Source organism: Conger conger, chromosome 8 (assembly GCF_963514075.1).
Source record: "Conger conger chromosome 8, fConCon1.1, whole genome shotgun sequence".
Lineage (NCBI taxonomy): Eukaryota > Metazoa > Chordata > Actinopteri > Anguilliformes > Congridae > Conger > Conger conger.
This window is the reverse complement of record NC_083767.1, coordinates 29,306,472-29,324,463: the sequence shown is the minus strand read 5'-3', so window position 1 is coordinate 29,324,463 and position 17,992 is coordinate 29,306,472. Positions and strand designations below refer to the sequence as shown.

General features: G+C 41.2%; 1 protein-coding gene across 5 annotated transcripts in view; it reads left to right on the top strand.

The window, feature by feature from the left end:
* The window catches only part of LOC133135319 (protein FAM53A-like), a 53,797-nt gene extending 38,876 nt beyond the window's left edge, over window positions 1-14,921 (top strand). For all 5 annotated transcript variants that reach the window (XM_061252236.1, XM_061252235.1, XM_061252231.1 and 2 more), the window contains one exon: window positions 13,477-14,921. In XM_061252236.1, coding sequence (XP_061108220.1) covers window positions 13,477-13,779 — 303 coding nt within the window. In that variant the 3' untranslated portion in view covers window positions 13,780-14,921. The remainder of the gene's footprint in view (window positions 1-13,476) is intronic.
* Window positions 14,922-17,992: the final 3,071 nt, after the last annotated feature.

The window sequence follows — 17,992 nt, the reverse complement described above, 5'->3', positions numbered from 1 at the left end:
TCAAAATAAACTTTTTCCACAGGCTAATAAATTTGAAAATAAAATAACAACAATGAATGAATCAACCATTCAGGCCTTGGAGTAGCAAGAAAAAGTGCATGAATAAAACGTTAATTATTGCTCAGTTTGCTACACACTGATTTGCTTTAACACTGAATATAGAACAAGCAACACTTATATAACTTAATAGTGCAAAATCGAATTTCAAAAACAAAACAAAAAAACATATCAATGGCATATTAAATAAAATTTAAATAAAAATTGTATGCCTCTTTTCTATTTGCAGCCTTCTGAGATAAATATCAAAATAAACTTTTTCCACAGGCTAATAAATTTGAAAATAAAATAACAACAATGAATGAATCAACCATTCAGGCCTTGGAGTAGCAAGAAAAAGTGCATAAAGAAAACGTTAATTATTGCTCAGTTTGCGACACACTGATCTAATCTGATGTGCCCAAGCCAGATACCTGGCATCTTTTCTTGGATGCTAGTTCATCAATGTCTGGGCTCAGGCTCTGAGCTGAGGAAACCCTTAGTATCGAACGAAGGTGTTCATCAGTCAGACGTCTCCTGTGAGACGTTTTCGTCATCTTCATCAAGGAGAAAAGTTGCTCACATAGATAAGTGCTGCCGAACATGGAGAGCAATTGAGCAGCTTGGGTGCGGAGCTGAGGCATTGTGTCAGGGATGAACTGTGGAAACTGTGCGACGCCAACAGCATCATACTTTGACTTCAGCGTGTCATTACACTGGAGTTCAATCAGCTCCATTTGGAGGTTGGTTGGTGCATTTTCCGCATCAACTGCGAAGGGATTACTAAGAAGTTCAAATCTACATTTCTGGACATCAGAGTCGGCAAATCGCCGGCTAAACTCAGCGCCGAGTACACTGAGTTTTTCAGCAAACTGCGCACACGGCGGTAGAGATCTGCGTTTTTATGGTTTGGCAGCAGGGAAAATGGTTTCCTTGCAGCATCTCATTCTCCCACAGGCACAGTTTAGTTTTAAAAGCTCTCACTGCTGCGTACATGTCTGTGATGATGCGTCCCCGCCCCTGCAGCTGCAGGTTCAGCGCATCGAGATGCCTTGAGATGTCACACAGAAAGGCCAGCTCACACAGAAACTTTTGCTCCCGGAGCTCTGCTGTGTCCTTCCCTTTGCTTTGCGCAGCTCAAAAAACCACACTCGTCCAGAAAAGACTTAAACTGGCGGTGATTCAGACCTTTGGCTCTTATAAAGTTAACAACTTGTGTTACTGTGTTCATAACGTGTTCCATCTTTAGGGCTTTACCACACAGTGATTCTTGATGTATGATGCAGTGATAAACAGATAGCTCACCTGCACAGTTCTCTTCCCGCATCTTTTCCCGAATCCTGCCCACCAGTCCATTCTTTTTACCGCTCATCGCTGGCGCACCATCTGTGATTAATCCCACGAGTTTATCCCACGGCAGCTTTATTTCACTTACACATTTGCAAACCTCCTCAAAGATTTCCTTCCCTGTGGTTGTGCCATGCATGGATTTAAATCCCAAAAGCTCCTCCGTAACACACAGATTTGAGTCCACTCCGCGGATGAACACTGACAGCTGTGCAGTATCAGACGCGTCGGTGCTTTCGTCCACAGCAAGGGAGAAAGAAACAAAATCTTTTCCCTTTTCCATCAGCTGGTCATACAGATTGGTGGCAAGATCACATGTGCGCTCAGCTACTGTGTTCCTGGTCAGGCTCACGTTTGAAAAGGCTTGCTTTTTCTCTGGGCACACTTGGTCACAAACTTTCATCATGCACTTTTTTACAAACTCTCCCTCATTAAAGGGCCGGGCTGATTTTGCGATTTCTTCTGCCACAATATAACTAGCCTTTACAGCAGCCTCACTTTGTGATGTGGCTTTTTTGAACATATTCTGTTGTGAAACCAAACTTCTTTTCATCTCCTCTACTTTCTGGCTCCTTTGAGTCATGTCCAGGTCCTCGTACTTGCCCTGGTGTTTCATAGTGTCGTCTAATGTTGCACTCCTTAGTTACAGACATGTTGGCTCCACAAACAAGACAAACAGGTCTGTCTTTTACAGATGTAAACAGATATTCTGCCTCCCACCTGTCCAGAAAAGTTCTGTTTTCTGCCTTTCTTTTCGACATTTTTGGGAAGGGGTAACACGGTGACAGTTGTAGTATGAGGTCGCGGTGTGGTCTGGGAGAGAGGCACGGGGAGGCGGGGTGAGCGGGGACTTTCCTGCCGAAGCACGGATCGCTACTGACACAGAGGAGAGGGCATGTCTGGGTCCTGTCCTGATTGACGCGCCAAAACAACAGCAGAGCATTATGGGATTTGTAGTATTAGCGGTGAATGCGCTGTTACCGTGGCGCCGCCGCTGTATAATACCGGCGGGCCAGCTCTAATAGTAATTTGATATTGCCTCGCGGGCCAAATATAATTACTCTGCGGGCCAAATTTGGCCTGCGGGCCAGAGTTTGACACCCATGCCTTAATGTAATATTACCTCCAGATTGGCAGCTATCAACAACTAGCACATCCTGGCATGAGGCATGACATCTTTTCTGTTCATTCTCATTCACTGCCCGCCACTACATTAGTTACAAGGATAGTTGTCATAGCTAGCAATATAGGCAGAGCTAGCTAGTAACTGTCTTCGATCATGTTGTAACGTTAGCTAGTTTGAACAGTAAAGTTAGCCAAAATTCATCACCTATGGTTGGTTGGTCACGTGGCTTGCTAGCAAACATATATTTAGCCTGACCTGTGTAGTCAGCAGCTATTGAAATGATCTTGTGATGGAGCTTGCTAAATCCTAACCTTAACCATTCGTAAATGAAAAGCCCTCAATCACAATGAAAAGAAGTCTGACTTTCTTGTTTTTATCCTTGTTTTTTTAACCTTACGGCAAGCTAGAAAGGAAAATTTGCGCAACCCTACAGAAGTTTCACCACATGCAGTGCCATGTAATTCCAATGGAGGAAAGAAGGGTGAAACTGATGTAGGATTAGATGGATGCATTTAAGTATGGCCGGTCGTCTTTATTTTTAAGATTCTACATGTCCTGGAGCACCTGTTAAGACGTGATCATGAATACCATTATGTACCAAGATATTTAACTAACAAAACAATGCACCCCCCGGCCCAATGAGCTTACAAGATTTTCCATTTTCATTAAAAAATGTCACTTTTGAATGCAATTCACTTATGATTATTTGCTTATATAAGTACACATATAATGAAATATGAAGTGTTTATAGACAAGTTTATACAGTTTAAAGCATTTTTAATCATGAAAAACTGGTTTAAGCAGGTGGGTTTAATGTCTTCATATCAGTGGTCACACGAACGCAGTATTCTGTATTATATAAGCAAAAAAAAAAAAAAAAAAAATGCAGATTCAAATTTATCTTGCTTTCCAAACAAACAGATATTTTCAGGATAACTTTGTCGTATTAAAAGGTCCTGATTTCAGAAGCTACAGCAACTGACCCTGTGGAAATAATTGCTGCCACACATACACATAGACTGACCCTGTGGTAATAACTGAATGTGTTTCTAAGCCGATCAACTTTCAGCATTAGCAAGCATGTGTTGTACTTCATTGAAGCTCTTGCTGCTGTGACGTTCACGTGTAAGGGCCATTATGTATTTGATAGGTAACAGTCTTAAACTTCTTACGGTTCTCTTTTCTTTTTAAATGGTCAAATACAAATTATATTAGTCATTAATAGATCAAGTTATAATGGCAAAATTAGCGGAGTTTATTCAGAACGCAAGTGGAATATTGTAAAATGCAGATTTTGAAATGGTTTACTATCTGATTACACAAGATATCATTGGTCAGGGCAACTGCTGTTTATATAGATATGATTACATTAGCTTCCGTTAAAAAAAGTCTGTAAATTCAACCCAGGAATTATGTTTTAAAGAAGAGATGAAGATTGGAAATAGCTGAAAAAGAGGTACCGAGAACATGATCTTTTAGGAGGCATGTCGCTGTCCACTGGTAGACTGAAAATTGTGAAATTGACGTTTTGTTGCAAATCGTTATTTTTACTACTATCAATGTTAATTAATATCACGTTACTCAAAGTTAGTCAACTGTTCAAAATGTGTCAGAGTAGCCAATTGTAAAGTTTGTTGTATATGAAATGGATCATGATATAGGATAGTAGCTACAAGCTAACCTTAGGGATTGTGAGGCCAATAATATGATTTCCTTATTCTTCTAAACTGTTGTACTGTTGAGGGTAGTTTGCTAACTGGGTAAACGCTGAGAAAACTTCATGTTTTAACTAGCTAGCTAATATGTGCTATAGCCTACAGAAAATGCTACAAACTCACAGCTGATTGTATTTACATGGCGTTCGCAGAGAAAATGATGAGCTGTCAGTGCAGAGAGCAAGTATAGGCGCTTTCCTCTCTCCCAAGAGAGCAAATAATTAACGTTACATTGATGCATGAAGCTAGCGCTTGTGACAATGCCGCGGCGGACAATATTATTAGGCTAATGATTTTCTAAATACAGATACGACTGAATATATATTCTTAAATATATAATGATGTTTTATAGAGTAGTAGGCCATCTAGCCAGCAGCCGGCACTTGGGGAACACTCTCCACTTGTCGCAAGGGTTGTGCAACGAGTATAAATCATACTTTATTGCATGTGTGCACGTGTGTCCCTGTGACTATCTGTGGGTGGCCACTCCTGTTCGGGGGTGGGGGGAAACGGAGACTTGTCTTTTCTCTTGTGGAAGGTTTTATAAATGACTGCCTTTGTTGAAAGTTTGCCTGTGGGCTGTCCTTGGACACCACATAGCCCGGACAGAAGGGCCTCTTTGTTGAAGGCGATGATCAAATGGCCCTACGATATCCCTCAAACTGTGGAAGCTTCCAGAAATATATATGTGGGTGGAACCTGATGTTCTCGTACTTGTTCAGAAAGAAACATTTTTATTCTTTGCAAAGCACTTGGGAGGGTCATTTTTTCAGTCTTCTTAATCCTTTTTTTTCAGACAGGAAAAGCCAGGACTTTAGACCGCTCTATCAGGCAAGTGATGAATGTTTAAGAATGACTTGTAAGGATGTGGTGGTAGCTGAGAGGTCGCTGTAGTTCCTCTGCCGATTGTTACGGCACGGATTGTCAGCTAAACGTTCAAATGAGTCATTTCTCCTAGCACAGCGAGGCACACATCCACACCAAGCGCCCGATGAACTGGGCTGGTCCCATTCCATATGTTAGATGTGGTTAGCCGAAGGTTGCCCAGCCATGTGTCTGTGGTTTACAGAGGGCTCTGTCTGTGTGGTTTAGAGAGGAGTTTGTCTGTGTAGTTTAGAGAGGGTTCTGCCTGGTTTAGCGAGTGCTCTGTGTCTGTGGTTTAGTGAGGCCTCTGTCTGTGTGGCTTAGACAGGGATCTGTGTGTGTGCCGTTTAGTGAGGGCTCTGTGTCTGTGGTTTAGTGTGGGCTCTGTGTCTTTGTGGTTTAGTGAGTGCTCTGTGTGGTTTAGTGAGGGCTCTGTCTGTGGTTTAGTGAGTGCTCTGTGTCTGTGTGGTTTAGTGAGTGGTCTGTGTCTGTGTGGTTTAGTGAGGGCTCTGTGTCTGGTTTAGTGAGGGCTGTGTCTGTGGTTTAGTGAGTGCTCTGTGTCTTAGTGGTTTAGTGAGTGCTCTGTGTCTGTGTGGTTTAGTGAGGGCTCTGTGTCTGTGGTTTAGTGAGGGCTGTGTCTGTGGTTTAGTGAGTGCTCTGTGTCTTTGTGGTTTAGTGAGTGCTCTGTGTCTTTGTGGTTTAGTGAGTGCTCTGTGTCTGTGTGGTTTAGTGAGAGCTCAGTGTCTGTGGTTTAGAGTGGGCTCAGTGTCTGTCTGGTTTAGTGAGAGTTCGGTGTCTGTGTGGTTTAGAGAGGGCTTAGTGTCAGTGTGGTTTCGTGAAGGCTCCGTGTCCGTATGAGCGGGCTCTGTCTGTGTGGTTTAGAGAGGGCTTTGTGTCTGTGTGGTTTAGTGAAGGCCCTGTGTCTGTGTGGTTTAGAGAGTGCTATGTGTGGTTTAGTGCGACCTCTGCATGTGTGTGTGTGCGTGGTTTAGTGACTGCTGTCTGGTGAGTATTATGTAGGGGTGAAGTTCAGTGCACACATTTCTGTGGCTTGGCACACTATAGTAATGAGTTACCGGTAGTCCTGTACTTTACAGTTTCTCAGTTTAGGCCAGAGATATGCTACTCTGGCCCTTGAGGCCAGTAGTACTGATGGTTTTCTTTGGTAGCTGATAGTCAATTGATCAATTAATGTCACTGATTTAACTCACCTGCTGTCCCAGTTTAAGTCAGTCCTGATTAGAGGTGAAGAATGAAAGCCCAGCAGTCCTACTCGGTCAGATTTGAGTATCCCAACTCTTAAGCCACTAGATTGCCACTTTTGGCCTTGTTCACTTTTGTGTGTCAGGTTAAGGCAAGGATGGGCAAGGCGGGCTGTAGGCTATCTGTTTCTGGATTTCAGACCAGCTTCTGCTCTTAATTATTTAATTAGCCCAATCATTTACATGATCTGTCATTTTTAGTCGCATTCCGTGATGTAAACAGCAGCTGATAAATATTCTTGTCTTGTAGCATTTTACTCTGTCTGTGGTTTAGTGAGAGCTCGGTGTCTGTGTGGTTTCGAGAGGGCTCTGTGTCTTTGTGGTTTTTGAGGGCTCTGTGTCAGTGATTTAGTGAGGGCTCCGTGTCTGTACAAGAGGGCTCTGTCTGTAGTTTAGTGAGAGTTCGGTGTCTGTGGTTTAGTGAGGGCTCTGTGTCTTTAGAGAGGGATGTGTGTGTGGTTTAGTGGGAGCTGTGTGTGTGGTTTAGTGAGAGCTGTGTGTGTGTGGTTTAGTGAGGTGCTCTGTGTCTTTGTGGTTTAGTGAGGGCTCGGTGTCTGTCTGGTTTAGTGAGTGCTCTGTGTGTGTGGTTTAGTGAGGGCTCTGTGTCTTTGTGGTTTTGTGAGGGCTCTGTGTCTTTGTGGTTTAGTGAGGGCTCCATCTTTGTGGTTTAGTGATTGCTCTGTGTCTTTGATTTAGTGAGTGCTCTGTCTGTGGTTTAGAGAGGGTTCAGTGTCTGTGTGCTTTAGTGAGGGGTCTTTATCTGTGTGATTTAGTGAGGGCTCCGTGTCTGTACATGAGGACTCTGTCTGTGGTTTAGTGAGGGCTCGGTGTCTGTGTGGTCCAGTGCAGGCTGTGTGTGTGTGTGTGTGTGTGTGTGTCACTGATTTAATTCACCTGCTGTCCCAGTTTAAGTCAGTCCTGTTTAGGCCAGCAGTACTGCCAGGGTAGCATATCTTGGGATATGATATCTTCAATTTTGTGTGTCAGGTTAAGGCAAGGATGGGCAAGGCGGGCTGTATCTGTACAACATCCGGAGAATCCGACCCTTTCTCACCACCTACTCCACTCAGCTCCTTGTCCAAGCAATGGTCCTGTCCCGCCTGGACTATTGCAATTCTCTGCTGGCTGGCCTTCCAGCATCTACCATCAGACCCCTACAACTGATCCAGAATGCTGCAGCCCATCTGGTATTCAATGTTCCCAGACATTCACATGTCACCCCCCTGCTCAGCAACCTCCACTGGCTGCCTGTTATGGCTCGCATCAAATTTAAAACTTTGGTGCTTTGGTACCAGGCAGTTTAGGGATCAGCCCCTGTATATATTCAATCACTTATCAAGACCTATACCCCAGCAAGACCCCTCCATTTCCGCCTCTTCGTGCCGTCTGGCGCCTCCCCCTCGCCACACCTGCACTTCTCGCTCATGACTGCTATCTGTCCTGGCCCCACGGTGGTGGATGCTCATCCATTTTACACAAACCTGAGCCATATTAGAGGTAGGGATATGACTGTATAATCATGCAGCATTAAGTGGAAACTGCGGGGATCCAATCAAACAGCAGGAGTATATTTATTTGGCACAATATATATTCCACAGCAACTTTGCAATTAAAAGAACAACTGGAATAAAAATGAAAACAGTCGTTATCAATGGAACACTTGCCTCCTGTTTCAATGACCTTGGTCAAGCTGGCGGCAGTATGCAAGTGAGAGCCAGTTCACTTCTAACAGTTGTTCTTGCTTTGTTGTGTTTACAACGAGATGGCGCAGGTCTAGACTGCTCCATCGCATTTCCCAACCTTGTAGGCGGCTGTTATTAGCTAGCTCTTATACAGCTACACAGCATTTCTGTTTGCAGTCTGATGCTGATTTTGATACAGACCGGTAATGAAGAATGATATTTCCCCCCCCCCTGAAAAAGTGAACTCGTTCATCCGTGTGGGCTCATTTTGGATTCGGGGAACATGCTAAACCTTGCATTCCACCTGCATGATTCTTCCTGTTATGCCACAATGGAAAAAGTGAGTAGTCCTAGCTAAAAATAGTACTAGTTCTGATAAGCTGAAAAAGCAAAACGTTGCTTAATTCGCAAAGTCTTGTTTCAAACTACTTATTTACAGGCACCAGTAATGTTACTGTGCTAGAGTGTCTTGATACTGTATTCTTCTCATTTATACCGGAATGCCCTCCTGTGGTTCAGTAGGAGATCTATTAGCTTTCATAATTTCAAGTTTATTCAAGAACATCAGTACATAATAGCGGTGTGAAATTAGATTTTGGATACATTCTGAACGAAGAGGATGGTGACAGTGAAGAAGATGAAGGGCCTCATCAGGAATATTTTGTAGAGGAGGCAAGCTCGATTGCCACTACCACTAAGAGAGAGATCCTTATGTCCCTTGTGGCTTCTGCAGAATAAGATGATGCACCCACAGCAGCAGCTGGAGAGGAGACTCTTGCCCCTCCAGCCCCAACAGAGAACACCACAGTTCCAACAGGCTTATACAGCCTCCTGAAGATCATCACAATGAGAACACGGCAAGAAAAAAAACAAAGCAACAGAAGACCAGAGTTCAACGGAAGTATAAGCCATGTCCATTGGAGTTGCTCACTTCATGGCCATTCCAAGCAACAGAGATCCACTGCAGTGCTTCAAGAGTTTTCAGTGCTTCAGGCCACATTCACCTGAAAAAATTGAACATGGTAGTCTTCTTGCATGAAAATCTTCCTTAAAAATTCAAGCAAGGCCTACATGAAACCAGTGCTTTTTATTTGACCATTCAGTTCTGTTATCATTTTCAATTATTGAGAGTAGGCCTGTGTATTGTGTTGTCTACAATACCTGTATATTATTTGAAATATACAATTACAAGCAGTGAAATATTCAGTTGCATTTTTTCAAACGGTAAAAAAAAATCTGCAGCCATAAATAAACCGATCGAGTTGTAAACTTTGTCATTTTTTTTTTTTTTTTTTTAAGCTTAAAACCTGAGACCATGATATAATAAAAATAGAGATATGGAATAGTATGATTATCGTACCGTGTAAATGTCATACCATAACATCCCTAATCAGAGGTGTAGCTATAATAGCAAGACATGGTCCTTCTCATTCTGATTCCAAATTCTGCAATCTTGTTATATAGCACCCTGGGACAGTTTGCAGAAGTATCCTGATTTAACATTTTGTTTCTTTATAAAACTGAATGACAAGGCCATGCTTCTGAAACATTATGCCTTAATAATGTTGCCACATTATGGGATACAAACAGTTGTTGCCAGACACAGGAAATTAGCCAGGGTAAATAAGCCAGGGTAACTGGCTTGAGCAAGAAACATGTATACAAGAGTGCAGTTGGCCTTGTAACTGACCATGGCGGAGTGGGTCAATCCTTCTGTTTCAGATAGAGTACACCTGTCACTGTGCCAGGATCGGCCAAAAACAGTGCTTCACTCCATTTTTTCAGTGGAGTACCCTGACCCAAAGTGAGAGCCTGCTCCACACAGGCATATTCAATTGTTAGACCCCTCAGCAGTTTTCTTAAAAGAGAAAGATGGTGTGGAAAAGCAGGCTAAGCAGCTGAAATAAGCTCTTCAGCTACTGGGCCCACGCCAACTCCTCCTAACATCTGCAAAGAGAGACGTCCGTTTTCTTTTAACACAAGAAATCTGTTGAATGAAGTGAAGTTTTTTTTTTGTTTTTAAAGTTTGGCAGTGGAGGTTTATGGAAATGTAGACCCTGAAACCTGAAAAGGGGCGAGTATGAAGCTTATGCTGTCCCGTGGCGAGCGAGACTGGGAAAGGGGAGTGGGGGAGCGGGTCCCAGGGTCGCCTTTCTTCTCACCGACACATGAACAATCAAAGGGCCCCTTTTTATCCATTGTGCGGCAGGAGCGCAGCCAGTTAAAAACACAGATTCCAGGCAGCCCGGGATGAGGGGGAACGCGATAGCAGGGGGGCTGGGGCAGGAGATGATCAACCACTGCAGACAAGCCGGGCCTTTGTCCATTTGCCCAACCCACCCAGAACCCCCCCCCCAAAAAAAAAAAAAACCCACAGTCCCGGAGAGCCTGCCGGCGCGCCCTCACCAAATAAAAGAGTCCAGAGCTTTTCTCCTCGCTCTGTAAAGACGTTTGCCGAGGGAGGCAGCTAGAGCAAGAGCATCTGTCGCCCTGCTTCACTTTCATCCACACTCACACAATCACAATGGGAAAATTAGGCTGGGAATGCCATTTAATGAAGTGATTTTTTTTCTCTCTTTCCTCCTCCCCTCTTTGTGGTCTAAAACCCTCACACTCGGTCAAAGAAGAAACCATGCAGGCAGGCGGAGGATTGGATGGGGGGGGGGGGGCAGATTCTTATACTGTTTTGTTCTCAATAACTTCTTTTGCCCATAACATAAAGTATAAAGTAGGCAGCTTTGCAAAGGGAGGCCTGTGACCTAATTGCTGGCCATGGTCTAAAGGATGTTATGATTCATTCCAATTCGGTGCCACCGGAGAATGTGTGGTAAGGTTCACAAGTAACATATAAGGTACACTAGAGATGTGACAAATCATCAGTTTTTGTAAACTGTTACCATCCCATTTTGAAAACGGTTAACGGTATGTATGTAGTATGGAGTAGCCTACTGACAAAAATGTAATTGAATTTTGAACTTTATTTTGGCCCATCTTAAAATGGTTTAATTTAAATGTCAACATTTTAAGTCAAACTACATGGTTGTATGCATTGCACTGCTGCCACACAATTGGCTGATTAGATAATCGCATGAATAAGTAGGTGTAATAAAGTAAAAATGTTCCTAATAAAGTGCTTGGTGAGTGTATAGTTGCGTGGTATACAGTAACACGATAACACAGTGTTGTGGTGGCGACACAATAAATCTGGTCTACTTTAGGCAGGGAATCCGACGGAAACAGTGTAAATATAAAAATGGCATCTTTTTTTGTACAGATGCCATAGTTGGCTGGTCTAATGATTTTACTTTTATGGCAATGATTTCTATATGGCTTTTTATGTAACCGTAAACTTTGTCAATGCATTTGATTTGATATGGTGCAGGGCAAGATTTTTGGTGACAAGATTAATGTGGTCCTTCAAAAGTATGGAATTTTCGTTTTCAATATCCAATGGATACGATAGGCTACTGGTCTAAGGATTTTCATTTTATGCCAGCAATTCTACTTCATTTAGAAATAGTCAACTGCATTTTCCAGGACCATGTATTTTAAGGCAAAGATATACAGAACACAACACTTTTAAAAAATGTTGGATAGTGATTGCACTATTAGGCTTAGTAATTTAGACTCAATACAAATACAAATATTCAATAAAATTATGAAAAGTGGTTACACGTAATAGCCTTTATTTTTCAACTTGCCTTGTTGTTCAATTTTGCATTGCTTTATTTGTTTATATGCCTCCATGCCGGTGACAGCCGTAACTGGAGGCTTTACGTTTTTGGGTTGCCCATCTATCCCTTGTGTGTCCCGTTCTTGTGAGTGCAATATCTCAGAAATGCCTTGAGGGAATTTCTTCAAATTTGGCACAAATGTCCACTTGGACTCAAGGATGAACTGATTTGATTTTGGTGGTCAAAGGTCAAGGTAGCTGTGACCTCACAGAAGAGGTTTTTGGCTCGATAATTCATACACTAATTATGACAATTTCACACAGACATCTAATAGGATAAAATTATGACGTGATGACATTTTATATCCAAAACTTGGCGTTTTGCCTACCACTGTAGCTGAGAAAACGACCTTGGTTATTTTGTTTGTTGATTGATGATGTAATCATCAGTTGATATTTTAGAGTTGGTATCAAAGACTTTTTGTTTGAATATTGTTCAATTGTTGTTGGTTTGACAGAAAAAAAATGATCAAGTAAATTCATACATTGTTGTTGAAACCTGTGCAATTTTATTTTAAAAAATGTGAATCAAATATTTATCTTGGTCTTATTCCACTACTTTGCCTTTAACTAAATATTCAGGTTGTAATAATAAAAACTATTTTATTCAATATGTAATGTTTACATTATAGTTTACCGATTGTTTGAATTTGTTTGAATTTGCTTATTAACGAATAGTCCTCTGTGAACCTTAAGACGCGCCTTACAATATGCCATAAGTGAACCAACAGCTACAGATTTAAAACACACAGAAATTATTTGATAACTATAATACTGCAGCTTTCAATTCCCTGTGGTGTTTGCATTTTTACCATCCTGAAATAGACTGCTTGCTAGGACTGGCCCAACTGAAGTTATTACGCAGCCACAATCTTTCTTTCAATTGTCTGACCAATTAGTTTTTTTGTTTTTTACTGGTGGTGAAAGTGCATTCAATTAAACTGTGCTTACCATTTCAGCTTCAGAAAAAAATAATTGGTTATCGGTTAGCAATTTTTGGTAAACATGTGCAACTTGGTTAATCTGTCTAAACATTTAAAAGGTTAACACCCCTAATATCCACCAATGCACCTATATATTTCTAAGAAATGTTTACTGTCCTTTTGTTCTCCACAACACACTAAAATCATGACTTGTTCTTTTGACTCTGTACTCCATTGGATTTGAAATGAAATTATGAACATGAGCTTTTAAGTGTCGACATACACCTTTAAATTGGAAGTTATTTGCATCTGTATTGGGTGTTCTGCAACTTTTTTATTTTGGTAGGCCTATTGTTTGGCCTATGTCTGACTGTTTGATTATTTCTTAGCCTCATTATGGCTTATTTGACTTTGATTGGAACAAATCTGGTAGTCTTGTAGACAAATGGCGATTATAGACTCCGAAGCTGACCCCACCTGACTAAAAGGAAACTGCTCTGAGAAGCCAACTGTCCAATTACTTTTGGTCACCTAAAACGGGGAGACTATTTATAAAAAGGCATGGAATCACCTGATATGGATGTAAATACTCTCTTATTAAAGGTGACAGTATGCATTTTTTCTAACGTCTTAATCTCACATTGTTTCATTTAATGTGCAACAGATCCAAAAGGCCATAAATTATACCACTGTCCAAATACGGATTGCGCTGTACATTTTTTAACGATTACCAGATTTTAAGTTGGATTTGTAATGATTGCGGTCTTCATTGCTCCCTCTCCCTACAGACATTAAAAAACTCCAAAAGCCTCTGCTCCCTGGACTACGAGGATGATGAAGACCCGCAAGGCCAGACCATGGTGTCGTCGCCCTGCGACTCGGTGGACCTCCTGTTGGACACGGGGGCAGAGCGGGCACCGGTGCTGCTGAGGCTGGGCCCACCGCGAACCAACCAGCGACCTCTGAGCAGCGCTGCGGCTGTGAGCGAGAGTGACGAGGATGCAGACTCCAGCGACTGTGAGAGCCTGGAGGAGGCCCTCTTCCCGCTCGACTGTGCCGACCTGGACCTGGAGCAGATCGAGAACAACTGACAGGACCCTGGCCTTCCAGATACCACACACAGTACCTATTATCCACACTAGGGACAGGTGACTTTCACATTGGGTTGAGCTACATGGAAAATGCAACCCCACCCTATTCCCTTTTCCACCAATCCAAACTTCAGACCTTTTCTCCCCAGCGTTTGGTGGAGGAGCGTTGGCCAGCTCAGGAGGTTTCAGTATGGAAGAGACTGTTATTTGCCTCTAAATTCTGATCTTAAGTGAATGCAGAATTTTGAGGACAGAGTATTTTGAGTTACTAAAAAAAAAATAATAAAAAAATTGGAAAAGAGTGGAAACACAGACATTTTAGGTTGTATATTACAGCTTAGTTATGGAATAAAATGACCGGCTTGTTAACACAAGCTATTTTAAAGGGTATTTGTTGAAAAACATACTTTGCGCCAGTGTGAGCAGAATTGATGCTTGTTCTGAGTCAGTATTCTGTACAATGAAAAAAATTGAGAGTTGACCACCAACATGGTGACTCCACTGTCTCAGGCAATGTCATTGTGCATCAAAGGACCAGTGGGTATTCCTGACCGCACCCAAAACTGCCTTGGACAGTTAAACTGTTACATTGGCAATGATTTGAGATGCAGTAACCATTGAAATTTGAAAATGCCCAAAAAGGGCTCTCCATTGCAGTCTCCAGATTTAACACTTAATACATTTAATACATTACCTCTTTGCTTGGACCTATTCTGGTGTTTTTGTCCACCATATTGACTGGGCTTTGCCTGGTACACCCGGTGATATTTAAGGGGTTTCCTGATGAGCACTTGAGGTTGGGGTTGCAGTATAGCTGCCCTCCCCCAACACCAATGCTGCTGGTTTTTCCCTTCCCATTCTTGCCCCTTGGTAAACTGCCTTGACATTACCCCCTATATACTTCCCCTAATTGGTAGAGGACTGTCTTTTCTAAAGTGCCTTTAAGGCTATTCTGTTACTACACCTATCCAGATTCCCTTTCACTGAAATTAATTCTGAGATTCCTCCATGAGCCCACAGTCACGGTCACTTGGAACAAACTGGACTTGTGTGCGGTCTATACCCTTGGCAGGGAATCATTTCATGCTGCCCTGATGGTCAATGAGTTGTCGGCAACAATAAAATTGATTTTCTGCTTTGCATTTTCCATGTTCTGGTTTTATTTACGGAGAATTGTTCAAAACGTATGTCCACTTTTTTCAGTTTGTATGCTGCGTTGGACCAAGCACAATACGGTCGAGAACTAGGAAGATTACTGCAGTTTTCCAACATATTGACCAGTGTACATGGGTTTGAGCAGTAGTATTTATTTCTGACACCAAACAGAATGACAGGTGAAGGCAGTGATTGGAATGTCTCATTCTGTGTGACAAGCACAATTTTCAGAAGGCACCTACCTAAACCATAGTTGGCAATCCACTTTAAATTTGCTATGCTTTTCACAGTAACCACTGCAAACAATTCTTTAAAAGGATTGGTGTTCAGTTAAGAAGAAGTCTTCATCCACGCTTGGGAATTAGTCAATTTATAAGGCACCATGTGAGACTTGTCATAGGGACAGTGATTGCCTTTACAAATTACTAAGTGTAGAAATGTCTACACCACTGAACTCTTACTTTAAAATAATTATTCAAGTAAGAGTACGAGTAAGAAGTCATCCAAAAAACTGATTTAATATTCAATAGAACAATCAGTGCAATGGCTACAGAACTGCTGAATCACAGCCTGATTTACTGTACATACGAGAGCAAGATCAACATAATTAAAATGTCCAAAATCTGAAACAGGGCCTAAATCAACTGCCATTATAATAAAACAATTTAAAAGAATAAATAAAATCTTTATCCAACAAGCTTTTGTAATTAATACCTTATGGTTTTGTGCAGTAAAAATATCTTCTTTTACGAAAGTTTAGTAGGGAGAAAGCAGGAAGTGTCTGCAGGTTATTTTGTTTTTAATTTAATTTGATTAATTGTACAAGAGCATATTCTTTGTTCTCAATTCACGTCACAAATCATGCAACCTTGCCTCATCCACTATGCTGGAGGTCAACCTGTCTGTACAACTGCATGTGTTTTTCCCCAATAAATACTGTGAATAATTCAATCTTAGGTCAACTATACTGATTATAAATACAGCAATAATCCAGAAATAATTGAATTTCATGGTTCATTTCAGGAGATAAACAAGTCATTCTTATGTTTGCCAAAGATTATGAGGTTGAAGAAACACAAAGGTTGTCAGAGGAAAGAAGAGCAAAATGGATATTGAATATAAGAAGGCAAGGTGACACCACCAATTATTGTATAAGAATGTGTTCGGATCACTTTGTCACTGATAAATGTAGGCTAGCAACTTATAATGTATCATATCACTTCCTCATATTCAAGTTTGCATGAGGCAGTGAGCTGAAAAAAACCCCTAAGGTGAAGTTGCACCGAGTGTAAAGTCCAACATCAGCTAATATATGTTGTGGCACCGTGATTAGGTTATACTGTAGTTAACTGCTGATTTGGACATAAATTCATTACTAAAGGATTACAAGTGGATTATCAACTTTCAAGACATTCTCTCATCATGGTTAAGTTACCAAGCTGGTGCAACCCAGTCCTACAAATGGCACGCAGAGGGTTGATGAATTAATGATTTACTATTAAAATCTTGACATTTAAATTAGAAAATCAAGTCCTAGGTTTATAGAAATTTTAGCGAGCCAATACGTTACAAGGACTGTTAATACATTTTTTTTTCATGGTGATAGCTAAGTTAGTTATAACTTATAACTGCTTACCCTAACAGCAACTACAGCACTGTTGTCCTTCGCTTTTTTTTTTTACTTCCTTCACCCATCCTTCCAGAAATTGATTTAAAGCTTGGAGGCTTGTTAGCTCTTCAAATCCTCTGGAGTATAAGGGCTTGGCTAATTGTAGAGAAACCATAAAAGTAAAATTTGACTGTGGTATCTGTACTTATAAATCCCATTTTTGGAATGTCAATGTAAATGTAAATCCTTAATTTGGAAATTAGGTTATTCTCTGACCAACAATGTTGAGATTTAAATGGAACTATTTAAATGGAACTATTGAAAATAAAGTTTGAAAATGCAATTATATTTTTGTTAGTAGGCTACTCCAGTTTTTTGAGATACGACCACTTGCAGTCATAAGCAATATCGGTTAGACGGTTAACCGTCTAAAAATAGGATGGTAAATGTTTACAATAACTGATAATCCAATACAATAATTTTCACATCCCTATGTCCACTCATGCTTTGGAATTAAGTATGGATCCAAAGTGTTAATAAATTGAATCTTTTTGTAATATCCTTCTTTTATTAACGTTTAATTATATTTTTTAATTGACCCCATCTTGTCCAGGCCAAGTTTGACCTCTTTGTTTGACCACTAAAATGAACAGGTTGCTACTGGTATCGAAGGTAGTGATTTGCTCAGTCCAGAATGTAAACAGGTCGGGACTTTTATTGGTAAGAATACATTTTATGACAAGTTAAACGTTAGTAACAATTGATCATGGCTAAAACTGGGTCAAATGGGTCTCGGGACGTTCAGCCTCGAAACTCAAATAGACATTGCAGAAATGAATTGAGATGAATTATTTCCGGAAGTGATTCTTTATTTTGCGCGTGTTTGTCTCTATTTGAGAGGCATGGCATAATTGTCCTGCTTTTTTAAATGCTGTGAGAATAAATCGAACAGAACTTGCCAGATAAAACTATGTTTAAAATGAAACGTGGGAAATGTAGCCGAATGTAACAAGTACATTGTTTTGTTTACAAATTTACTTGAGTAAGAGTAAAAACTATCCTGCTCTCTTAGAACTCTGAGAAGTTCAATTAATGAAAAGCACGTACTTAAGTAATCCTAATGCGTTACTACCCACCTCTGCAGAAATAAAGAGGCTACACTGGTTCGATGCGTTGTGTACAGATGAGTTTGCATCACTGCCAACTTCGAACCCTTGCTACATCCTGCAGTAGTTGCCGACGTATTCTGCAGCAAGAGGAGGTTTAATTGGGAGAAGTATCAACCAAGGGGTCCAGGACGAGTAAGTAAACATCTAGCTAACAAGCTACTGCTGTAGCATATCCACATGGAGGTTTTACATGCTGTGTGATCAGAGATGCTGTTGTACTGTCACCTTACTGTCAGCTTCGACCAGTCTGGCCATTGTCCATTGTCCATCTCATCAACAA